A 26,515-nucleotide genomic window follows, 5' to 3' on the forward strand; every position below is an offset into this window, starting at 1 on the left:
GCAGCACGTATTTTTGTTTTGTACAAACGCAGTACTATTTTGGCACAACATACGAGTTGTGTTTGACGTGCAGATATACCCAAATTGGGGATAACGTAATATATATGACACTGGAAGATGACAAAAATAACAACTAGTGTTGAAACCCTGTTATTGCTAGGTTTGTATGCAAATTGGAGATCCCGAACTTATTACGTCCTAGCTCTAGAAAACGCAAAACCTGCGTGGACGCACTTTTGTGATGCTTTTGCGTATACAAGTTCGCTGCTGGGCGGCGAAGATGAGTTTAGCAAGCGATGGCAGGTGTGGCAGAAGCGCCTGCAGCAAAGATGAATACTTATATAGATGTGCAATTCTCTGTGTATGCGTGTGTGTGTTAGAAAAGCTGTAAAGAAAAGACGCTTCCGTGCATGGTACCTGCTATGTAAAAAAAGGAAATAAAAAAAGTCGCAGAAAAAAAAAAAGCTGCCGTGGCGTCGGGGCAGCGTGCTCGTCTCGCATCCCGGAGGTCTGGGTTCGACTCCCACGCAGACCAAAATTTACTTAATACTCTTTTGCGAAGGCATTAGTTTATTTTGTTTACGAGAACCCCCCTGAGAAATTTGACGTCAATTCAGGTATTTTTTGGTGTGGTTTTACGTTTTGCCTTCGGCCATTTTTGGTTGCATAATTCGGTCACGCCGCCGACTACAACGCCGTATTTTCGCGTAGTGGGCCATGTAATGGTTTCGCATGAGTACTTTCAAACGTTGTTACTTTCGCACGAGCTATATCTTGCAAGGGAATCGGCAAAATGTGACCGCAAGAGAAACTAAACGTTTATTGCGTTTAGCGCTGTGTACAAGCCATACCAATGTAAGAAACCCCAAGTTAAGGACATTATTCATGTCGTCGTAGAGAACTCCACCCACGACACTCTACGCTGTTTATGAAGCAAATTAAGAGAGAGACGGAAAGAGAGTTCTTTGTGTAACGTACGCGGTAGGCGCCGCACTTGTGCTTCTACATACGTACGCAAGAAGAAATGGGGAATGATCTCGTTGATTTTACTATGAAGCTCGATGCCGTGAGCATTCTGGGAGCTCAAGTCGTGTTAATAATGCAACCTTTGTACCAGCGTTGGAGTTGGGGATAAAAAACCGAAACAACTACTGCTATGAACTACAGGGGCGCGCGAACAGTATAATTCCGGCTTCAATCAAATTAGAATCGAAATGTTCGGAGTAAGTGGTGGCAAAAGTCGGAATAGCAGACCAAATTCGAGTATTGGAGCGGTCCCTCCCGAGACGGCGAGTTTGTTCATTTTACTGTATGCTCGCGGATAATTAACTCACGGGGAATTAATTCACTAAGAAGCGCTGCTTCGAAACGAGCCATGCAGTTAATCTTTTGGAAAGCGGTAAAGTATCTCGTACACCGTTTCTCCTTCTTAGAGAAGCAGAAAAACGAGAATCCGATAACGACATAAGGAAGTAGCTGCTTTATTGCCCGCTAGTTGCCGTCGTTAAGAGTGAAGGACGAGGTCTCGAGGCATAACTCTTCCAAATCGTGTTTCTTTCCAGGAAAGAAATCAGTGTTCGTGGATTCCTTCTGCTCGTCGATGCCGCTGATGCAAGCGAACAGCTCTGGAAACTGCTCGACGAGGCGCTTTGTCTTCTTGAGGTGAGCTTCTTTCTCTCCTCTGTCTTTTCTTTTTTAACGACTCCTTTCGTGGCTCTTCGTTCGATTGCTTGTAGTTCGTTCTTCAAAACTCAGATATTTACTGCCCTTGCAACTTTCGTTCTCCAGTTAATGGGACTCTCGGTGGAGAGCGACCACTAAAGAGGGACACTAATTAAGTTTGCGCTGATAAAATATTCTTTCTATAGCCTGGTTTCGTTTATTTTGAGAAAATAAAGGCTGAACTTTCAAGTTATGAATTTCGCGCCGAAACCATTGCGCTGGTACGTCAGTGTGAGGTCATTGGTTTCAAAGTATTTTCTCGTATTTGGGCCGTTGTGGCGCAGTAAGCGTTCTCGAAACTTCCTAACTTGGAGTGTCCGGCTCGTTTGGAATACAATATGGTCCATCTTTGCCAATAAAATGTTAACTAGGCCCGAGCGGACGCCGTCAAAATTCATGACGTCATGGCTAGCTGGTGCGGGAACTTCATGGCGGTGTCGCCACCTGTCTTTTGTTTTGGCGTCTTTCCTGCTTAACAAGCATCTTCTCACGTTGAGAGCGCCTTCTTTATTTATATAGAAAGGTAATTTACGAATACAGCTTGACTAAATTTTGTTTTTTATGTCCCATAAACAACGATCATAATGCTGTAATAAACAAAGTATGGTTTACGTACATCGGTGATAAATGCCAAATACGCCTTAAATGCTTTTCTCTATGTGCACAAAAGCGCGTTTCGTTAACCATGAGCAGTCGTCAAGAACTTTTTAATGCGTACAACTGCTAACAAGAAGTGTGCGACACTACGTCGTCGTCTGAATATGTCGTATGCAGCGACCGCCGCCGTAGCCCCGTGGCGTTACGCTGCATGCTGCGCTCGATGTCGCGGTTTCGATCTCGACCGCGGTGGCTGTTTCTATGGGGGCGAAGCGCAAAAACGCCCTTGCACTTATATTTGGGTGCACATTAAAAAAAAAAAACTGGTGGTCAAAATCAATCCAGAATCCACCATTACAACGGCCGTCTTAATCAGATCGTGATTTTGCCACGTAAAACCCCGGAATTTAAATAGCATTATATCGTATGCAGCCATTCGTGTGACTGCTTATTCATATGTCATTAGGACTGTATTGTCAATGTCATGTGATCCGTGTCCTTCTTGTGCAGTTCAGGATAGCGTCATTGCGAGATCACTGGCCTTGTTCTCAACACCTCGCTCAAGCGAGGTGTTGAAAGTAAGTTCTCAGCGCACAAAATAACTTGACTCGTATCCGTTGTTCATGCTCACGTAGTTGCTAGCGAGCTTGGCGGTACTGAGGAAAACGACACTTTCTTGATTTATTTGTCCTTGCTCTTTCAGGCAAACATCAACAACGCGATCGACATCGTAGTTGTGGTGAATGCCCATGGTCCTCTGGAAGTCAAGGGACTCCTGTCTCAAACAAGAGCTAAGGTATAATGACGTTCTTGGTGCTCGCGAAAAGGATATATATCACCGAGATTAACAGGAAGTTTAAATGTAAGATAGATAGATAGATAGATAGATAGATAGATAGATAGATAGATAGATAGATAGATAGATAGATAGATAGATAGATAGATAGATAGATAGATAGATAGATAGATAGATAGAAGAGTGAGATACCCAGTCATAATTTCCTTGCTAACACAGATCTAGGATAAGAAATTCTTAGATCGGAGTCAAGGAAATGGAATAACCTTATCATCTACACTGTATTCTTCCTTTATTTGTGTGCCAGCTTTAGTGTTTAGATCAGTTCGCTGCTTCTGTATGTCTTTACTTTTGCCACAGTGCCCTTCTCACGCCTTCCAGTCTCAAGCGTGGCAGCGTTGCTCTCCGTTGCACTGTCAGTGTAAATTGAAGCGCGTACAAGTCGAAAACCACTCCAGTCCGTTGTTCCGTATTCGTGTTCAGCTGAATTTAGATGAGTAGCCTAATTCAGATTCAGACAGATACATTTGGGACAACTCCATACTTAGAAACCGACTACACAGCGATTGATCTCGAACTTTCATACAATTACGTGGAACAGGCGTTCTGGTTACTTATCATTCTGTTTGCGTTTCAGTTTCTACTTATGGTCCATCAGTGACACCCACCGTGGGCGTCACTGGTTCGGTACACCTTTCTTTCCAGGCTGGGATGAAGGCAGCAGCTGCTGTGAACGATAGCAAATGCACGGTGGCAAAGGACCACCTTCGGGTTTGATGGTTTCTGGGACTTCCTTGTCACAGGGCGGGGTAATTGCGCCAGTTTGAGCTGCGCAAACCAGTCTAAAGTAAGACGCGCGGATTGTGAAGGTGTGCCGGGTTATTAGCGCATAATACAACATAAGCAGCATGTCTCCAACCAACATAATACAACATAAGCAGCATGTCTCCAACCAACGGAGACCATACCAAAGCGCACATTTGCTTTAGAAATCCGGCTCTTAAATCTCATCGATGAGATCTGACTAACTTATTCATTCGACCTGCCCTTATTAAGCGCAAGAATTTCGTCCTTAACAGCTCAGGAAGAGTCGACGGTGATGCTTCGTCTTCTTTCCAGATTGTCCCAGTGACATCTCAAGAGAAGTTGCTGGAGTTTGTGGACAAAGACAACCTGCTTCCAGAATTTGGGGGAACCTATGCTTATGATCACCAAGAGTGGATGAGCTTCCGAAAGGTAAGCCTGCCCTGGTTCGAAAGAAAAAGGGTTCGATAGGAAAGGAATACAGTTTAGGGGCAACTCCGCCGATTTTTCTATGTCCACTGATATTAGTAAAAATTTGACTACACGTTATCTTTTGCACGATGATTATCTGCGCCAAACGATATGACTGCAATTCATTTAGTTTTCCTGAAAATGGATTTCAAAGAGTGCGTGCGTGTTCTCGACTCATGCCCACGAATGTATGACGTTTTACCGGTCACAATGTGTTTGCGACGTCAGAGTCTATACCACCAATTCGTCCAGAAACGACGAAGCTGGCTTATTTTTCCGCGAGACAACGGCCGACAATCATCGTTTCGACAAACGTGATGACCGGTGGTTCTCTTCATCTTGCCGTAGCGCAAAGCGTGTTGAGCTTGGGGCTCGTCAGCTGCCTCGTGCAGTCCTTCAGCGTTCCTTCAGCGTTCCTTCAGCGCTCATATCGTCGCTGAAATCGCTACTGTCTTGTTCGAAAGAGCTGGAAAGGCTCCCCGTGTAGTCGCAAGACATCGTCAGCTTTCTCTGTTTTGGCGTTAGCGCCACGTGTACTGCCTGTTTACATTACGGTGGTGTAGGATCTGACGTCGACTCATCGTAGACGTCACACGAAGCAGCGCGCTACCCCTTTAGGTTCCGGTACCTCGTTTATTGGTTATTTAAAATTTTTGATGGGTTTCTAAGCAAATTGAACCAGCCCACCGGTGATAGGACTGTCAGTGCCATTTGAACGTGACAATATTCTAATGTGGTTAAAAAAAGCGCCGGAGTTTCCCTTCAAGAGTCGGCATATTCAGGTAAAACTGTTGCAGTAATGTCAGCATTACTTAGTATTCTGAGATTTTTTTATTTCTTTATTTTCTACCAATTTATATTAACGCCCTTTCTTCTATTTTCAGGCCCCGATTATAATCGCCCACACAGGCATAGTTATCTTATTATTCAAGTTGAGCGTCGTCATTGGACATACGTACAGTGCCTTTTTAACCGGCAGCGTTGTGTTTGTGCGTGCGTGCGCGCGCGCGCGTTCACGCCATAAACGAAAAACAAAAGTGCAATGTTGCGAGAATGCACATTTCATCAGAGTGCTTTAAGGTACGCTTCTCCATATCGCCTGCTTCTGATCATAGTATCGTGTTCGTATGTATAACTCCGCGTAATGAGGTCACCATCGATACTTTTCACCATTCTACTTGATTGTAGTGTACGCGTAGACATGTTGCTCTCACTAAGCTTTCTCCACGCGAAACCAAACACAATCACGCGCGCACGTATTATAGGGTAACGTGGACTTCGCCACCAACAGCCAGTATGTCTTGCAGCAGCCCGAAACCCGATGCCTGTCTCTTCGCAGTTCCTGGAGCCGTTTGTGTCCGGCTGTCGGCTGTCCGGGCGGCAACTAGTCTCCGTGATGCAAGAGCTGCGAACGAGTCGGGTGCCACCATCGTCAGCGCTGGCGCTGCAGCTGATCGACGCCCAGAAGCGGCACATCCAGGACACTTTCCGGGATGAGCAGCTACGCCACCTGCAGGAAGAAGGGGACACCATTCTGCAGGAGCTGCAAGCGTACCGTGCCCGGTCGCCTCACAATCTCGACTACCGGTACGCACCCTGACGAAGTCCGCCCCTGCACGTTCTTGATTCTGGGTTGCGTACGTTAGTGATACTTGCAGTCATACACTGTCGCTCCAAGACTCCTGGGAGGTCATTGATTCCATTTCATTTAATTTTTATTGACCATTAATCATCCAGGACATTACATAAAGGAACAGGAAATGGGGGAGGGGGGGGGGGAGAGAAACAATAAAAACTCCACAAAGCACAGAAGGATGACACGTAAGTGAAAATCATCATAACTGCAGGCGGCTTGTTTTGATTCAGCTGTGATTAATGAATGTGTGATCAAGTCTCGTGTCATATGCTTGCCATTCACATTGTGCCTAAACTCCTTCATTCTTGAAAGTTACTGTGAAAGCTATTTTGTATTTCGTTGTTTAGAACACGAACCGGCGGATGCAGGGAGCTGGGTGTGTAGAAACGCAGAGGAGGTTTTCCAATCCAACACATGGACGCTGTCACCGTGAACAGCATGCTAAGCATGTGTACAGATTTGCAAGTGTACAGTGTGTATTAAATAAAATAGTTTTTTTCTGCTTTGTCAGTGTCTACAATTTACGCCCGCCTGAGAAAAAAAAAAGAAGCATGGGTTTCACGATTATTTTGGAAATACCTCTTTGGCAGCAAATTCACATTAGCAGTAGATAATCGAGAAGTTGAAGATGGAGTGCTTGAAAGTTTGTCCCTGCAAACATGATGATTGCACCATAATGTTCACCTCTTCCCATTCTAATGTTATGTTTCATTTATGATGCCATAAAAGTGGCTGTTTGGGGCAACCGCATGTTAGAACAATGGTGACGTATACAAACCAATTTTACATTGAGAGGATCTTAGGCCTCACAGTTATTTCAGGAATTGAAGCGATTGTACAGAACGAAGTTAGGCTTAAACGAAAACTATACACGAGCACGAAAAGTAACACGAGAACGGGAACAGTACCGACTGACAACATTTACAGACTTTTAATTATGGGATGAGTGGCTTGAAAGAAACACGGAGGTTATGTGCCGCAAATCACGAACTTTTGGGCATTTAAGATCAGCATCTGCTTGGACAACTGATACGTTGAGCGCATTCTTGACGGTAGGCGCCCGACCAGTCGCAAATAGCCTTTTTCCAAGTGTTTTTAAAAACCCCGGCATACGTTGCCGGAATCGGTTGAGGAACGTGTACTGGGTCTCGCATGAAATTCTTGGTGGTCCAGAGACTGAGGGACGCAGTTCTCATCGCATTCTCGAATAGCGTAGAGCTAGGAGTGCTGTAGGAGTCGCAAGGACAGATCTTGTCACTCGTGGAGTGGCTTTCGATCTTTTGGTAGAGGCTGTCCGAACAAATTTAAAACTCCAATCTCTGGTATACGTTGGGCAAGATTGAAACTAAGACATTGTATATTGCGGTCGTCCCGTGTATATCGATCTTTTTTCCTTGTTTAATAATTAAGCTCTGGCGCTAATCAACGTAAGGAGATCGTAGCGCTTTAACACAGCTGCAGTATGGAACCGGAAACTCGCCTCTGGTTAACCTCCCTGCCTTCTCTCTCTCTCTCTCTATCTCTCTCTACACTATGGAACAAGATCCTCAACCATTACGTTATTTCGCAGTACTTCATTTTTATTATTTTCCCTTTTCACGCTTTCAACCAAATGCCTGAAATGTCGGAGGATTATGGCAGTTCATATATTCAAGTGCACTAGCTGCGAATAGCGACTGGGCGGGTTTGGAAACTTCCTTTTGGGAATGCGAGGAGTGAGAATCTGCAACGTTGTCGCTCACGTTGCGGAATAATTCGAAGTTTATTTTCAATTATTTTCGCACGCTCTCAAAAAGTCTTTCAACAACTAAATACTTTCAAAGATCACACCATTAGGACGTCCTCTTGGCGTTTCACAAGACTCTAGTGGGTACCTTTTACCTGTCTCGTTGAATAATTCATTAAGGAAGCAAGTCAGTATAACTGCACAATCGTACAAGAGAGCCAACTAAGAAAATAAGGAAAGAAAAAGAAATTGCGTGCAACATAAACCGTGTGCCTTGACACTACACATTGTGCTGCTCATAGATGTCTCGGTGAATACACCTAAAGTTGGGCTGTAGGTTGCTCGCATTAACCCCAACTTATCCTGCCTTTGCTTGAATCAAAGGACCCCAGGTCGTCGGTATTCAGAGCCCACAGCTACTGCGCCTGTCATGGGCCAGCTGTAGACTTAGAGTTGCAAAATGACCTTGAATAAAGCGGCGACAGCTTCTTTGTACCGCTAGTTAATTCCTTGATAGTTTTTTTGCTTACTTCTTTAACGTAATTTGCTGAAAACGATATCGACGCAAAACCATTTGCGTACTTCCAGTATTTTCCAGCGTGGAGTACACTCTTCTGTCGGGTCGGAACGTTGTTGTTATTGTCACCGTTGTCGTTTGAGGGCGAGTCATAATCCTTTATCATTATCTTCAACCTTTAGGGATGCCTTGGAGAAGAGTGGTCTCCTGTACAACGAGCTAAAGCGCGCCATGGCGAAGCTGACCAAGCTCGCGGACAAGAGGCTTCAGCGTCTCCAAGAATGCATGCTCGTGAGGACCTTCGAAGAAGAATCTAGTCAAGTGAGTTTATGACGCTTTTTATTTTCCTATACGCCGGTCTTCAAATTGTCGTCGGCAGTAGGTATCGACCTCCTTCACCGTAAGACGAAAGGAAAGTTTGCGCAGTATCAAGTGTAGTAGCAGATTTTCTAGTCATGTCAGTCCCGATTTAGAACACTGAGGTTTCTGGCAAATTAACGATTACGGTTGTAAGATAAGTCCCAGCCAGGCACGGTGTTAATACAGTTATTAGAACGCGTCCCTTGCGTCGCCTGGTCGAGTACGGGTCCGCGTTCGTGAGATGCTGCGTGAGAGTGATGCGAGACTTCCGCCTGGCTCGCTTGGCGCTCAGGCATGTCGGGTGACACATATAATGGCCCAGACCTATACTTGTCTCATTAGAGACTTACGCAGTAAGGAACTCTTCCGGAATTACGCCACGCGATTGGGTGACGGCGTCATGGCTTTGGCTTATACGTTGTTTATCATGCTTGAACATGCTTAGTAAGTTCATTTTACAGAAACCAAAATCGCTCGCTGCGTTTCTTGCTTCCAAGAGCAGTGGAGCTGTACCGAACCCAAACCGTGCAGCACGCATGGAAGCCCTGCTCAGTTCTCATTTTACAGCCGCCGGCCGTTGATGGTCGGTCTGGCCGCTGCCGCTGTTGTTTTGTGATCTGACACTGGCTGCGAGCGCGTTGACGCGACGACAACAGATGCCGCTGGTCGCGACTACTGTTTCAAGTGTGGGACCGCGGCTGTCGCGATGTTCACAGGGCTCAGTCTATACGTCCCGACAGGTGAGACGGCGTGTCCCTTCGCAAGCGACTGTGGTTTTCTTTTTGGCCGTGTTTCATGTTTCTCATCGCCTGTCTCTTCAGTCGCACAGGCTGGCTGGCGTCACAGAGGCCCGAGGAGGTTCGCACGCCATTGGCGAATGCCCCCTGTAGCACTAACGTCGCAAATTTTCATACATTGGCGGGCGCGACTTCGGCACTGTCACTAAAGTTGCCTTGTCAGCTGTTTCATGACACAGCTGCCCATCACGTGTCATGACGTATAAATCACTTCCCGACACATTTCAAACCACTTTTTGGGGTGCCAGAGGCTATACTGGTTTAGCACGTTAAGGCTATGAGCCTCGATCGTGAGTTCCCCTTGCGCTCGGTCGCGAAATATGCATTTGATGCCGGACCCCAACGCCGCCGCCCCTCCCTGCCATCCCTCTCCCCCGGCCTTTCGCGCGACGGAAGACGGCGCGTTTGCTGTCTGCCTTCTTCCCTCGCGCGCGCCAGATTAAGCTGCTATCATCGGCTCCCCTCGCCTGTTTTCACTCGCACATACAGGATACGGTGCTAGGCAACGGTGTTATCGCCCTTGGATTTTATACAGGACATCACGGCGACGGCATAAATTCGCCTGGAGTGTCCATATAATTGCTATCGCAATAATAGCACAACGGCCAAGCGTACGTTGTAGCAACGAACTTTCACGCTTAGGACAAAGAAAGTGTTCTCCACGTTTCCAAAATAAATCGCAGCCGGAAAAGCAAGAACAGAAGCAAAAAATAGACGTGCAGAGGAAGAGCCGCTTTGCTGAAGGAATCGGCGTAACGACGCCCCGGCAGCCTGGCCGGTGCCGCGCTTTCTTTTTATGCACGCGCGGCATGTCCGAGGTTGGGCTGGAAGCAGAAAGGAAATCGACCGAGAGGGTGGTTGCTGACATCATGCTGGTGCGTTGCTGTGTTGCGTAAGCGAAACCACCGCCAAATTATGCCACCGGCGCGCGCGCGTGCACGCTCGCATAGTGGTGGTGTTCTCTTCGATGAGCCCATTGTTTAAGGGGCCCGGCTGGCAGCGTGGGCTGGTTGGTCTCCCTTGGTAGAAAACCCAAAAGGGCTGCCGCGCTTCTCCGGTGAATCCGGGCTAATGGATCGCTCCGACGGGGGATGCTGAGAGTCACGTGATCTCTCTGCAGCTCCGAGAGAGTCACGTGGGTGGTGGCCGTTCGCTCGCGCCGATTTCTCCATTGTCTCGAGAACGCTTGCCCGACCTCGTTCGTTGGTCGGCCCCAGCGGGGCGCAGTCGCTTTTTAGCGGCCGCTCCTGTCTCGTCGGGCCTTCGGGGAGCTTCCTCAGCGGCTCTGTTGCTTCACGCTCCCCAACCGCCGTGCCCTCTGGTGTTGCGGCCAGCCGCTCCTGGAATGTGTGCTCACCCGCCGCCTCCCGGCGGCTCGGTGGGAGGCCCGGTGCGCCACAACGCGGCGCGGCCGCGGTGCCAGTCATGAGTCCACCATCGGCGACTCTGTGCTTTCGATGAGCTAACACACGCAACCGTACGCTTGCGAGCTCTCGGTGTTTCGCCACAGGTGTGCGACTCTGTTGTTTGCGCCTGTACAGCACGCACGTGCGGAACGCAAACGGAGTTGTCCTCTGCGCGAGTCTTATAGAAGAAGCAACGCGAGCTTGCTACATGAAAAGCTGCCGCCCACCGAACACAGAAAAAGAAACTTCGGGTGGCCTCCTGTTGCCGCGGGAATACAAACAGGCTGTCAGGCCAGGTCGTTATATGAGCATATGGACAGGGCGTTTGGCGTGGTCGGCTGCGAAGACTTTTACTGTATGAGTTTGAATTCCGCTCGCTGCTCAAGAAAGTCAACACAGACAATCGGCTGGCATTCTTGGATCTTGCGTGGCTTTCACTGCATCGAGGCCTTACACGTTTTGCGTACGTCAACTTATATCGACTTGACGTGGAGAAAAGAGGTCTCGCATTCTTTAAACTTTGGGATTCAAAGTTGCGCTTAAATTTCTGCTAAAACATAATTCAACCATAACATACAAACGCATGGACGTAGTCGCGCCATGATTTCCTGCTGATTAGGCCCAACTCAGATTTCCCCATGCAAAATGCGCGTGAAACTTAGAATATCTGTCTGTAATACAGGTGACCACTGACGTTTTCTTGCATACAAAGCCTCTAACCAAATTCTAGCGAGTTATGGTCGCAGAATGTTGAGTTAGATCCTGAGGTATTTTATACAAAGTGACCAAAATATCATAAGATTTAGCCATCACATTTATAACTGTGAAACAAAGGTGGTCCTCAGAGTTCTGTAAGCGATATCGTAGGTTAAAATAGGTAAAATCAGCATATAATGTTACAGTTTCTACCTATTTGTCACCTCTGTTACGCGAGTTTTGTAAAAGTTGTGTTCACAAAATACCACTATGGCGGAAAGTGAAAGTGTTGAGTCAGATTCGCCCCCTTTTATTCAGAATTGGTTTTGAGAATACCTATGTCACTTTCTTGTAATGGTGCAAGGACGTTTCGAACTTGCAACTTTGATTTTGCGATTTCAGTCGATTTTATTAAAAAATAGAAAGATTTTATAGCATATATCCCTGCCTGAAAGTAAATTAAGCGGCAGTCATCTTCTAGGGCTTAAATTTTTCATTTAGATGCAATATGTCACGAAACATGGTTCAGTGGTTGTCTGATGAGAGAATTCCTCAGTCTTACATCTGTTTGAAAAGGAAAGCGAAAACTAAAAATGCGTAAAGAAGGAAAATTTGTCTTAGCTCTTTTTCGAAACGCTAGTTAACTTCGTATTCCGCTAACTTTGGATCCTATGACTTGTTCTGGTCTGTACCAGACTAACAGTGTGTCTTCGCAATATTACCAGAAACACTCTTTTCGTCGCGGCATTTGACTGTAGTAAAAATAGTCATCAGCGTCTGCTCAATGAGAGAGATATTAAGATCAGAAACAGTCAGGCCAAACAAACTGTGATGTCTATCCTTGCGAATCATCTGTTCGGACAAGTGTACTGGAGGGACCCTCTGTGCACATTCGAGCGCGGAAAGTGACAGATTTCCTTTCGGCGCAAGCCGTCCCTACACGGAAGAACCGTTTCCTCATTTTGCCAGAGTTTGCGCACGGCGCTTTTCTTTTTCTTTTTTTTTTTTCGCAAGCACGCTTCGGGCCTTCTATCTTTTCATTCGCCGAGTTTTCTGTCACGCTTTTCTTCACCCGCGGTAGCTCCTTGCTCGTTTTTGCTTACCCTAAGTGCTTTCGTTGTGCACTTTGGATGGGAAATCATTGGGCCAAGAAACCGGGCGCCCACTGAAACCAAAACGAGGAGGCCGTTTTCCTGTCTTTTCTCTCCTCCCGTCTATCCGAAGTGTTTCTCGAGCCGCGGTTTAATTACTGCCTTTCCGCTTCTCTCCGCCACTCCCCTCGCGGTCAGGACGTGCCTGGTGCGCGGCGGTGCCCCTTTGAAGTGGGCGCGCCTGCCAGCGTTGTTCCCCGGTGCGCCATGGTTAAGCTGCCCCCCTCCCTCCCGCTCACATCTGGCCCTATCGCCTCGACGAGTCTGTCTCGTCACACTTTCCTTTCGACTTCTTTAACAGCGTAGCTCTTTCAACCCTTATTTCTGCAGCGGCCGCGGCGGTGGCTGCCGAGGTCCTGAGAGGACGCGATAAAGCGGCGCAGGCGGAGGGCCGTCCCGAATCCGGTAGAACGATCAGGTGCCTTACGGGGCCGCATCCGTCTTACGCTCTTTTTCTTTTTTCTTTTTTTTTGGTCCCTTTCTTGCGTTTATCGTTTCTCGTGCGGGTTGTTGCTACCATCTGTAACGCTAAATCTCGGCCATGCGGCACCACGCGCCTGACGCCAAAAATAATAGTAGTGGCGCGACCGGCAGCGTCTCCGGTGTTCCGCAGTTTGCGTTCGTGAACGAAGTAAATTACGCGATAATTGCCTTTTATTGCGATATCAATTATATCGACACGCCAGGCGCATTTTCTTCGTCGCCGTTAGTGTCGTCGTGATGCGTTCCGTGTGAAGTCCAAGTGCGATAACAACGCCGCCGCGCGCAGTATGCTGTATGTGCAAGTGAAAGAATGCGAGGAGGGGCCGACGATCGCGGCTCAATCTCGCGCGCGTAAGGGAGGAAAGGAGGGAGAAGGCGCGCCGTTTTCTGTCGCGCGCATGGCACCGGTGGAAGGGAGGGAGGGGGTGTTGTACATCGGCCGTGAAGGCGATCTGCTTAGGGGGCACAGTCTAGGTGGGCCGATGGCTCGTAGCTTTGCGTACGCTGTATTCTCACCGCTCAGTTTGCGTTGAAGCGATATGCAGCAAAAAGGTCACTTTGCTTGCTGCTGCTGTCGCGATTCCTCACGGCAACATTTTGACAGAGAACGTCCGCGACAATCGAGTTCGATGTGTCCATATGCCTGTTAATTTAGCCAGTAAGCGAATGCTTACAAGGGGGCGTTCTATTCTGACGGCAGCTTCGTATGGCGCGGCCGCGCAAGCCCTGCCTTGAATGCGATCCGCAGTGCGGACAGTGTAGGCGTCTAGGCGCACCGAGGGCCGTTAGCTTCCTGGGCACTACAGCACCCATACGCTTGTGCGTCACCGCCTCTGTCCAAGGGCAATGTGCGCCGCTGGGGTACGGCGCTTCGAGGCACCCTAGCCTCCAGAATCGGTAGCGGTGGTGTTCACTCCGAATGTTCGTCTTAAACGAAGGGTATGTCTGAGGTGGTTCGTCTTAAGCGTATCTTTTTTTTTTGCCACTGAGTCTATGGAAAACCAAACAACTCTTCCTGTGTTGTTCGTTATATGCGAGAATTCGGCTTAACCGTGTTCGTCGTAATGAAAGTTATCTGTATGTGCATGTAAAAAATAGTAAGAATTGGTATCTAGGGTTCAACTGAGGGTCCAGATGGAGGCGTTTGGAAGCAATCGGCTTCCTGCTGATTTATTTCACTTATGAAGAAAATAGTCACACTGTCGCTACGCGTACGGTATTCCCTTAGACGAAGCAGCAGCCCCAGCACAAAGTACATCTACTACCCTGAACATTACTAAGGAAACAGTTAAGCATGGAATATAACCATGACAAACGCTCTAAAACGAGCTTTCGTCCAGAGAGATATACGGAACGCTTCCCCTCGGCGGCATATTTCTGTAAACGTGCGTACGAAGTGAGCGTTATTTTTTTTTTCTCGAGCATTATTTATTATCTCAAGAGGTGCGCAACAAGCAGTAGAGCGGTCTCGTTCGTTCTGTATACTACTCACATACGCCAAGGTCATCTTCGTTTAGCTTTACTTTCACTACTCCGCGTTCGGTTGTTCGCTTGAACTTCGGCTTTGTTTACCTGGTCCCGTTTCCTTGCTTTCTGGTGACGGGCATTGTAAACTCTGTGGCACTTGATAAGTGGCGCACGGGCGAAGCAATTTCCGGCAACTTTTGCAAGCCCAGGTCCTACTGCGGCAGGCAACACTCCTGCTCCTCCTACTCCTCTTGGCATGCTTTCTAGAAGACGATAGCGACATTTTTGTTGTGTTTGTCTGTTTGTTTTTACGTGCCAAAACCACTTTCTGATTATGAGGCACGCCGTGGTGGGGGACTCCGGAAATTTGGACCACCTGGGGTTCTTTAACGGGCATCTAAATCTAAGAACATGGGTGTTTTCGCCAAATACGAAAACACCCCTGTAATTAGATTTAGGTGCACGTTAAGGAACCCCACGTGGTGCAGTTCTTGTAAACACAAGCTTTATTGCAACCTAAGCGCTCCCTTCTGCTACTGGTCATCTGTTACTGGGATTTGGGTCAGCTACAGTGCTTCTGTTTGTTACCATCGGTTGGTTATACATTGCACCAGTTACGAGACACTCCATTGGTGTTCACTGCTTACCTTTACGTTCGTTCTTGGCCTCCATACTTTGGCGTTAACCTCATTAAAATGTCTTAGCATGTAGCCAACAACATTCCCTCGCAGTCGTGTTTGATCGAGTCCGCGCATTCTTTCAAGCTATAGCTCGATTCGCAAAAGCCTAAGTAGATTGTGTTCTCGCGCGCTGCAAATCTATCTCTTCCTCTCTCTCGCACTCGGTACAGGAAGTAAAATTATCGCCGCATTTTCACTCTAGTCCATTAGTTGTATACGCACCCAAGAAACGAATACCCCTTCCCCCACGCGCGCCTGGCGAAAGCAAGGTCATGCAAAAATAAGGAAGCTGCGTATCTGGCAAAACTATCGTTGCTAAATGCGGGGCTCATGTTCACTCTCGGGGCAAACGAGCTCTTTAGCACCTGGGCAGAGAAGGAAAGGGTCCACCGTTTGCCTTCGTTTTCTTTTTTCTGCTTCTTTCGGGAACGTCTCGAGCAGTGCCGAGCAAGCATAGCAGCACGCGCGGCTCGTTCGAGGTTGACCTGGTGCGTCGACAGCCTGATAGATGGCAGCGCACGTGGCCCACTCGGAAAAAGCGAGCGCGATGACTCGTGGACTAGTTTGCAGGCGACGGCGTCCCAGACAGCTGCCGGACGGGCCGCGCCACTGCAGAAGCTTCGGCACTCATTTGCATCCCTGGGAAGACGCTGCTTGCGCGGCGGCGGCAACACCCGTCTTTTCCCGACTCCTTTCGCGTCTAATGATCTGGCATTGAAGAATTAAGGAGCGTCACGGTCTGTTGTCAGCGCTGTTTATTGTTTTTTTCAGTTTCTTCGTTTCGCCCGATACGTACGCGGGTGTACAGCAATGTTGGCACCAACCTTAAGGTAGAGCCCGTTGCACATAGACCGCGGTGGATATTCTGTACAGCACTTTTCGAGGATGTTCATAATATGTGACAGAAGCTTGACCCCTGTGTAGTTATTGCGGTATTAAATGTCGTCGTGCATGTCCTTGTAGAAAATGCGCTAAAAATCGAGTTGTTACAACTAGACACACCATTTGCTAGACGCCATGAAAATTTGATGTAGGTATAACACTTTGTCGTGGATTTTCTCGGTCATTGCTCTTGTATCCCTTGAAAGCCCTTCAGTAAGGCGAGCAGGGCACCCAAGACCTTAGTTCGCTATACATATTTGCGCTCAGTTTTCTCTTCGCACTACTAGCGAACGCGTCGACGTAGTTTCCATTACCCTGAGTGAAGCACAAAGCTCCCTACTGTGGGCGGCACCGCAGCCCCTGGCCTTGCGCCGTGTAGCGACCAGGCCCATTGTGCGAAATTATGGACGGGTGAGCGCGCGGGCTGTATCCTATGCCGCTTAACGAGGCCCGTCGTCAAAGGGAGCACAACACTGATCCCTATTGGTGCTCGCTGTTTGGCTCAGGCTCGTATATAGCCCCGCTTGATACGCTGTTTCTAAGTTTAGGTACGGACGTTGCAACGCAGTACATGGCCCTACCGCCGTCAGCCACGCCCTTCTGCCTCGCAGCTAGTGCTTCTGGGCTGGGTACGAATGCCTGAGGACGGCTGCGCCATTTCGTAATTGCACAACGAAGGCACTGCACGCGGCGCCCCAGTACACATTGGGAGAAGATGTATGGCCCGTCTTCTCACTCTCTTCGTGGGGGCAGTAGGACCTCGCTTTGCGTAACCAAAGTTAAGCGCTTCAACGCTAAGCCTCGCACTTTTGTATAGATACATGTTGGCAAGCAGATTACTGTTAAAAATCCACATATGACCCTTGAAGCGCAGTGGCCTCCGTTGTCTTCTGATGAAAGCGTGCCGCGCAAGAAGGGGCAAACGGATGAACAGGAAACACTCGTTTCGGCGCATATCCGGTGCTTCAGGCAATATCGAGGCACGTAGTTCATTATTACTCTCTTTGGTGGGGTGGCGCATTACTCCACCCTGACATGCCTTCATTTACAAGCATATACTGCTCCACCCAGGGCAAACCGGAAGTAGATGACACCGTATAAGTTATCCCCTTCGACTTCCTCTCCTTTTGCCAGCTCTTGCGATTTGACGACTGGCGTTCGTGGAACAGAGCAAGGATTTATGCATTATATTTATATATACATACCTCTTTCTCAGCGCATTGAGGTGACTCTGTCAGCGTTGCTACTCTCATCTAAAGTGAAAGCGCTTGAACATTATAACAGTTGACATAAAAGGAAGTAGGTGACCTTAGTATTTCCCATGACACATTAATCTTTAATTTGGGGGGAAAACGCGCCTTCTAGCATGCTTAGAGAAACGCAGTGGTGAAATACAACAGACCTCTTGAGGACTATCCACACTGCAGAGCACGTTATGCAACAATTGACCAACGTGTTCGTCATCACCTACATTGCTAAGGACCCATTCGCACTGGTTAACCAACAACGCGCGGGCCCCAAACGCTGCTTTTCACGAGGGTCGTTGGATTTTGTGTCTTCTCATCAAGGGTGGTGACAAATCAACACGCTCTGCCAATACGACCCAGCACGTCTAGATTACTGCAGCGTCGTAGTTGCATTTTTCTGAATTATCGAAAAGATGCTGTAAGCATCACAGTGGAAGTATCTTTTCAGTGCATTGGGCGGCTTTTCGGCTGGCGCTCGCGAGGAGCACCACCAAAAAAAGAACAATAACATTTTACCGAGACAGACTAGAGCAGGGCACTGCAAGGCGTGCCATTGAAAAAAAAAGTACCTAATGTCGCTGGATATGGCTTCGGGACGCATAATACTAACGAAATGCCAAGAAAATAACGCAGCCGTACGTATTGGCGAATGCTGTTGCTGGCTTTTGTTGCCGACGCTGTCACACTGAAGACACCACTGCTGTTGCAAAAGTCGTTTTGCAGTGAGACAGGATGTTTGGCAGCACATCACGCGAGCCAACGGTTGGAGGATGTCTTGTCTGGCTGTTGGGAAACACATCGCGTGGAGCGAATAAGCACTAGTCATCCTTTCACACATTTCAGCTTTGGCAATAACAACGATGCTGCCCAGTGGGACAGCCTTGGCAACGAAACTGAGCGACAGCGTTGGCCAAGATATGCAGCCGAGTTGTTTTCTTTTTTCTTTTGTATATTGCCATGCCTTCGTGCTCTCATATTTCGTGGCAATGTCTTTTCTTTAATGCTTCCGTATATGATAGTTTTGTGCGTGGGCTCTCTTTGGCGGGTACGCTTCGTGGTATAGCCATAAAGACTCAATTCCATTTTAACTTCTGCTCCAATACTTATGGCCTGAGCTGTAAGTTCCTAATGGGGATAACAGCCGGGCACCCTGCTGAATTGCATCACTATTGATATTTCCGCATATGTTGGTGCGGCGGGTCGTGCGGAGGCCAAATTTATAATTTCCATAATGACATCTACTCTTTCGCCCAGATAACACATTCTTAAACAGCTGTTGGTCGTCCAGTGTGACAAGGCCACGAACACCAATTTTCTCCTATTGGTTGCGTGCAGAGCTGGTCAACTTATTGCCTAATTCGAAGGGGCCTCTACTCTCCAAAGTTGAATGTTTGGGAGAGGTACGCACAGGTAGTACTAGAAATAATCGGGAATAGTAATGGATGCGGCTTGCGTGAGTAATATAGCCCAAAGCCTGCTGGAAATCTGCTAAAAGATGACTCGGCGTACCAGTTAGAATCGCCAAGAACTGTAAGATGCTCGCTTTGGGAAACTGTCAAATGATAAGCCAGTGTATTTCGTAGCACATCTTAAGGTCGCATATTACTATTCTTACGAGTTCTGTTGAGCAGACTTGTCTACTCCTCGGCTTCAATTTGGCTAGCACAACATGTGCCCTAATTAATAAAATGAGTAATTAAAGAAAGTTGATTAGCGTGTTTAAATTAGCAAAATAATAGTTAAACATTTTCTTCCTGCTCAAGTCTGCCTACATAGCCGCGTAGTAGCCTATCAGCAAAAGTGGCAGGGGTCTAAATATGACAGTTCTTTTTAAGTGTACAGCTTATAAAAAAGCACCTGGCATTTTATTTTCGTTGCGATTCGAAAAGTGATTTCCACTACACAGGTTGGGTCGGACATTTTCCGTCTTTTGTATGACGCCCTTTACTTTGGTCGGCGTTACCGCGATGTACTTAGGCTAGTCAGCAGAATGTGTATCTCTGGCAGCAGAAACTTTTTTTCCTTAAACTTGCACTCTGAAACACTTCCTGTTAAAAGATGGTTAACTTCGAAAAGTTGGTTTGTATTATGGTTAAGAAACCGCCGACATGTGTCCACGTGCCGGTGGAACATAGAACACTGTTCCATTGACTGTATACATATGTATATATATATTGATGCTGTATTCTTTTAAAATATTCTCCTGACTGACGCTAAAAAAGGAAAGTTGACATCGCGCCCAGTGTTACAAACGTTTCCTTTCTATCTCTCTCTCTCCTTTTTTTTTTAGTGTGTCGCTACAATGAGACAAAGATGTCGCTAAATTATCGCTACATTTTGCTGCAAAGTCGCTCAAATTGTCGAGGGGAGTTTAAATAATGTAGGCGTTTTAGAACACAATAATATAGGCTAACACGGCGTAACGCATCTGCTCAACGTTTGACGTTCGTCTAGTGTACGTGCAGGTGCGGAATAAACAGTGAAATTATCACTATTTTATTATCAATAGTGCGTGAAGGGACCTTAGTTTACTAATATATCTTCAAGACAACGAATGATGAGAGTTGAAATGCTCTGTTTACCTATGCAGATCGTAAAGTAAATGCCTGCAAACAGTGGGCCTTCATCCCACGAGACCACTGAACTACGGTTCTTGGTTCTATGGGACCAGCCATCGAGAAATATTGATATACATATCCGAAACCGGCCTACATTTACATAGTTCATAGCTTATGCCGTTGGACAAACTTTCGAGAAAAAAAAATGCAAGTAATTCCAGTGCTGTTCAAGAGACACGGGTAACTGCAGCTTAAGTACGAAGTCTTTATGTGTTAACTGCAACCAGACTCAGGATGCACTTGTACGTATGCATGTGTTTAACCGAGTTCTAAGTGAGTGTGTAGCGATATTGTTTGCTCTGTATAGTACATAATCCTCGCTTTTATGTTATCCGTGTGTTAAAACGAAAAGAAAGACGTGCTATAGCTCAGCGGTTGACGCTTCCAGCTCCCAACTGCACATTATCGCAGGGTTGCGAGTTCTATCCCCATTACGGGAAAATTTTCGTTTTTCTTCGCCAAGGTGAAAATTCACCAAGCTTCACGAAGGTGAAAGACGGACACCGCAAACCCAGTTTCTATCGCTTAACTGCTGTCAGAGTAATACGGTAATAATAGAAATAATACATAATGTTGCTGTGCTTTCAGTGAACCATGCGGATTGTTGACTAAGGGTCGCACTTGCATGCGAAATAAAAAGTTGGCGCGCCAAGTGAGAAGCATCATCAGTCCTCTCGTGCCGCGCACAACTTATTTTACGCTTGCAGTGGGCGGCTATTGAAAACTGTCGTGGGATATGCATTCATATAAGGAATACTTGCACCCCCCCTTCCATATTTATTGAATTTTTTCACTTCTTTTTAACTTTTAGGAATCGTCTAAGCACCACTAAAACAAGTAGTTGTATCTTCGAACCTCCCCGCCCAATTACAGTCAGGTCACCGAGCTTGCAGTGTCTCGTAGAGTCTCTACTGCTCTCGCACTGGCGGCATGTGTCAAGCCAAAGAAGAAGTGCGATTGAGCGGGCATCTTCGTTTCTTTTAGTTCACTCGACAAAAGCAGACCCCTGATCGTCCAAAGTGCGGCTGTCAATGACGACAAGGACCTTGAAATGTACTTTCGGCGCTCGCTTCAGTGATCGAGAATCCCGGCTTTGACAGCTCAGGCTCTCCGAAATAGGACAACTATAGCCTCTGGAGTTGATCTGCCATGCTCGTTTCTTTTCTTTTTTCGCTTCTTTCTTGCGTCTTGCTTTCTTCTTTTTCGTGCGTCCCGTTTCCAACGCAGAAGCGTTTGCATATTTGTGCGACGCCACGCTCGTGCGCTTTGTGAAAGTGTTAAGCGCGGTATACGCGTGAAGCTAGATCTATAGCGTGACAACGCTCATTCACCTCGCGTCATGGCGCTAAGTGCACACGCAGGCAGCATGCTTCTGACGCGTCGATCCTGGCTTGGAGGAAGAACAAAAATAAGAAAGAAAGAAAGAAAGAAAGAAAGAAAGAAAGAAAGAAAGAAAGAAAGAAAGAAAGAAAGAAAGAAAGACTAGACGAATGGGCGGGCAGACTCAAAGCTGCGTCACGCAAACGACGTCTGACATAACCTGTACACCAGCGGAAGATGGCGGAAAAATAGACCCTCTGAGGCACTTGATGCTTCCGACCGACCGCAATGCCAACACTCCCCCCACCCACTTTGCTCTTTGCGAGGGCACAGCTCGGGGAAAGAAGACGGCAAGCGGTGAAAGTCTTGCGTTGTGTAGAGCATCGACCTGCAGTGCAAAAGAACTCCTCCGGGGCTCAGCCGACGTGTTATTATAGGGCGCCAATGACTGAGAATGACGCGGGTGTGCTTTTCGCTAAGAAGGAGACGCGGAAAATGGGTGGAGGTAAACGAAACGTGCGGGCTTTGCAACTAGGCGCATTATGTTATGTAATCTTTCGTAAAACCTCTAGACAGTGCCGCAATTGATTTAAGTGTCTAGCCTCCTTGCGCGAAATCTCAGATTATCCATGATGAACGAAAACCAGGGTCCGCAATCGTTGCTGCACAATAGCTCGCTGCTGCGCCCTGTGTCGCTGCTGCGTTTAAGGATGGCATGGCTTCGTTTCCTCTTCCTTCAAAGCCGGGCTACTAAAGCCGCGGGTCATTTATTTCTCGTCATTCATTTTAACGTTCCTTGGGTGCCTGCAAAGAGTGGGACGGAGGCACTGCGTCTCTCCACTATCGCTGCTCATTAGTCAAGTCAGTTAACCTGCTGCTGTTTGTGACAGGGGCACGGTGCCGGGCCCACAATCAAACGGGCACAAAATCAGTCTAAAGATATCGTGAAGGGATCGATATTTCTTTCCTGAAAAAAAAAATACTTCTCGGTAGTACATCGACGGTTGTGAGCTAATTCGCGATAACGCTGGTTGGCGGTTTTCTATGTTTATTTTATATATTGCTATTTTGCGCATGGTTGGCACGTAGGAGACGGTCAGTTCCCCGATGCCGGCTTCTTGCATCAAGCCGTGGCCGCAGGGTTCTATCATGAGGTGAGGAACAGGAATGAAAGGGAGCCAGGCTTGCTTTCGTATCACGCGCGCCACCGCCACCGAGCGCCGCCGATCGCCATCCTGCTCTGGGGCCTCAATTAGGCGCCCCCGTCCGCGGCGCGCACTTCGGCGGCGGGGCCACCTCGCAAGAAGGCGGCCCGGGCCGGAGCGAGGCGTCAGCCGCGCCGTGACGGAGTGTCAACGACCCCTTTCACTTTCGCTACCGCTGCCGCCGTGTTGGAAGCAAAGCAAAGTATACGCAGAAAAGAAAGAAAGGAAAACCCGAACACACTTTCAGCTGTCTCGTTTGTCATTTGAGAGCTAGGTTTGTGTCTTCAGATGTCCCTCTCATCCGGGCCCGCGCAACTGGACGCCAGGGTGCTGCGAAGGACGGTCGTACAAAGCAGCACGAATGTCAGGCGGGCTGGCCGCTCCGCAAACGATCTTTTTTTTTTTGTTTTTTTTTTTGGGGGGGGGGGGGACTGGCGCGATGAAGCGGCGGTGCTCCGCTTTGCTCTGGCTGCTCCGGGATGGTCTTGTTCGCGCGCCGGTGGCCGCGCTTTTTGCCCGAAAAGGGCGGAGGCACGCCTTTTCCCGCGCTGCACAATGGGACCATTCTATTACCAACCTCCCTTCCACCGCAGTTCTGCGCTCGCCTAATGGTGGGCGCGGAAACAACGCGCGTTCCCTCCTCGCGTGCTGGCCGCGAGGATGGACGACGCTTTCTCTGGCACAGGCCGCGCAATGTTGCGAGCATGGACGTAGCATGGCTCGTGTGACAGTGCACATTTTTTTTTTTCGGCTGATTGGCACGCGATGTAACACCATGCGCCTCAGGCAGCGCGCGGACTGGCTGTCGGAGAACAAAAATATAAAGGAGTAAATATTTGCAACAAGATGAGGCATGTGTCTGCTGCAGCCAAAATCCGAAGAGAGGGAGAGAAAGACAAAAGGGGAGAAAAGACAGGGAGGTTAGCCAGTGTAAGTACCTGCTGGCTACCCTGTGCTGGGGAAAGGGGTAAAGGGAATGAAAGGAGAAAGAAGAAGAAAAAGGGAACTGAGGAAAATTCACACAGTAACGCGATGCTACGCGCTACAACATTCAAAGACGGTCGCACAATTCACAAGCCCTTAAAAACTTCAGCAAAGCCCTTAAGGCCTTGAGTGCCGAAACCCGTCTGGACCATCCAGAGACCACAAAGCACATCCTAATGGAACGCGAAGGTATTCACCCATTGAGACCCGTAGGTAACGTAAACCTTCCAGAAACGCCTGAATTTAATGTGGATGGAAACATTAACCGGTCAGCAGTCGAAGTAGGCAGGAGACGTTAAAGTATTGCTCGAAAAAAAATATTATGCAGTTGCAACGCACATGTTAGAATCTAGGTGATACGACGCTTAGTACTATGTTTGTGCGTGCGTTTATTGATGTTCGCGCTTACGTTTTTGCACATGCTTACAGAAGGGAGTGCACGGTGTTGTCTGAGTAGACTCTTTGTTTCTGACTGACGAGTTGTGTAGATGTTTATTTTACATCTTGGCGCTGAAGGAGAATACTTGACTCTTGGCGATGTACGCTGTCCTCGTTTGTGTGCAAGTATGCGCTTGCGTTTCTCGACATAAACGTTTACGTGCCTGCTCAGCGAGACGCCTCTTCCTGGCGTCCACTTCCTCGGCAGTTAGAATGTGCTTCGGTCTCGTGACACGCACCCGCTACTAAACCCTCGCTCACAATGCATGCGCAGACGCAGCCGTGCTGGGTGATCACAGGACTCGCTAGGCGAGGAAATGATCACGAACGCCATACCCCGGCGAAGAGGTAAAGAAAGCTTCGCCTTAATACATATAAGTCGTCACACCCCTTGCGCCACAATGGTACATTCATTATGGGTGATCGGCCGAGTACGTACCCAGTGGCACATATACCTACAGGGCCGAAGTTGTCATGTAAGGCTTTCGTGCCCCTTGTGTCGCACTGACACATGCCCAACTGCACCATACCCAGTGGAGCAAGTTGTATACTTGGAAGACAGCAACATGCACATACCAAGTTGCCCAAGTTATATATATATATATATATATATATATATATATATATATATATATATATATATATATATATATATATATATATATATATAACGAACGCCGAACCCAAGGGGAAGAGATTTCACTTTAAAAAGCAGAGAATAGATTGATAGAGTCGGAGTCGTCACATACATAGGTAACTGTACAATATAGACATAAAGGCTGGTATGAATAGGGAAAGAAATCAAGGAAAGATGGACAAAATGCTAGACTGCAATTGATGTATACAGAACGTCCCAGCTAGCTTTAGCCAAAGCACGACAGAAGCGCTCGAATGTACGCGAAGTACCTCAAGCGGCCAGTCGCGCGGCAATTTTGCGTGCATTCGCGGGCTTTTCACGTTCGGAAAAACACTTTTATGTAGCACGTATTGAGCAACAGAAAGCTCTATCGGGAGATTTTCATGGCGCTCTACAATTGTTTCATTGACCCATTTAACCTAATTATAACATTTGAGGAGTTTATCAATTAATTAAGTCTAATTATCTAATTAGGCGGGACGAAAAAAATAATAATTTGAGTATCTCCAAGCGACGGCAAACAACATTATCTTGGTTTTCACCAGCTATACGTGGCGTTCGCATATTTTAAACTCTGGCTAAAGTTAGTTGGGACACCGTGTATAATACCTGATTAGCTCAAGCAGGGTAGGTGACTATTTGTTACTGCCTCGTTTTGAAGGAGATGCCAATAAAGATTATTCATTCTTCCTCTTCTTCTTCATCATCATCATCATCATCATCATCATCATGCACGGTAGCTCACAAAAAGTGCATAGCGGGGCGTCAAGTGCTCGCGACTGCTCCTTGCTCGATCGAATGACCTTTGCAGCACTGTTTACTGTTGGAAGAGGCCGTGGCAGCATTCACTGCACTACAACCAATAATACGTGGCGGCCCGTCAATTTGACTGTTTCCGTCCTAACATCCCCGTGCCAACGTATTGCACTATTCGAAAGTGTCAACAACGCATTGAGGGCGAAAAAGGCAGATAAAGCAAGAACCACGGTATTTCCTCTATTGTAGAACAAAAAGAAAAGAAGATAGGAGAGGAGTGCACGATGGGGGAAGGCGAGGGGGATGCCTTCGCTTACAGTGGCGAATACAGGTGAAGGGTGTGGAAAGGTTTATAAATCAGAAAAGGATATTTACTGCGCATTGTGATGTTTATCCTTGTGAACTGGAAAAGAAAAAGAAAGAAAAACGTCGGCGACCTGCATTCGCCGGACTTCGCTTTCGAAACTCGTGCAGAGAGCGTGAGGGTGTTTGTGCGCAAGCAATGCTCGGTTCCGCTGCCGAGCCGTTGCGCGATCGATATCAGAAGCGCGCCTCCTTCTGTGCGACAAGAGCGCGGTATAGGGGCTCCCCCGCCGCGCTGGAAATTGCGGTGTTTACAGCGAGAGAGCTGGCGCTGTCCTATATTCTGGCCTTTTATCGCCCAGCGATCGCCGCGTACACGCGGGGACCACGAACAAACGAAAAACAAGTTGACTAGCTAAACCGCCGCCGACGGCTGCCCAAACGTTCGGGCTTTACGCTCAAAGTATACTTCTTATTTCAAGGCGGGTCATCGTTTTTAATAGGCCGAAGTTGTTACGGCAGCCACCGTGCGTGCGACCACAGCCCCTAGCGCGAATGTAGGACGCGGTGCTCGAGAACCAAGTCGTAGCAACAAGGGGCCTTTCCGGTAGGATAGCCCATAGGCTCACGTAACAGCTCTATGAGTGGTCTCTCGGTACGGCACACGCGCCACCCCTTCTATATAACTGGGGCCCGCAGCGCTGCGGCGAGGTGCTTGGAAAGAGAAGAACAAAAATAAATGAAGAAGCCACGAAGGGGTGCTTAACCTCAATTCCTTTTCGGCGCATATCTACGCGCATATCCCCTCGTGATGCC

General features: G+C 47.8%; 1 protein-coding gene across 7 annotated transcripts in view; it reads left to right on the plus strand.

Moving 5' to 3' along the window:
- The window catches only part of LOC135900084 (puratrophin-1-like), a 716,878-nt gene that overhangs the window by 577,013 nt on the left and 113,350 nt on the right, over nt 1-26,515 (plus strand). For all 7 annotated transcript variants that reach the window (XM_070530832.1, XM_070530837.1, XM_070530833.1 and 4 more), the window contains 5 exons: nt 1,563-1,662; nt 3,023-3,115; nt 4,235-4,351; nt 5,730-5,977; nt 8,452-8,590. In XM_070530832.1, coding sequence (XP_070386933.1) covers nt 1,563-1,662; nt 3,023-3,115; nt 4,235-4,351; nt 5,730-5,977; nt 8,452-8,590 — 697 coding nt within the window. The remainder of the gene's footprint in view (nt 1-1,562; nt 1,663-3,022; nt 3,116-4,234; nt 4,352-5,729; nt 5,978-8,451; nt 8,591-26,515) is intronic.

This window comes from Dermacentor albipictus, chromosome 1, assembly GCF_038994185.2.
Source record: "Dermacentor albipictus isolate Rhodes 1998 colony chromosome 1, USDA_Dalb.pri_finalv2, whole genome shotgun sequence".
Classification (NCBI taxonomy): domain Eukaryota; kingdom Metazoa; phylum Arthropoda; class Arachnida; order Ixodida; family Ixodidae; genus Dermacentor; species Dermacentor albipictus.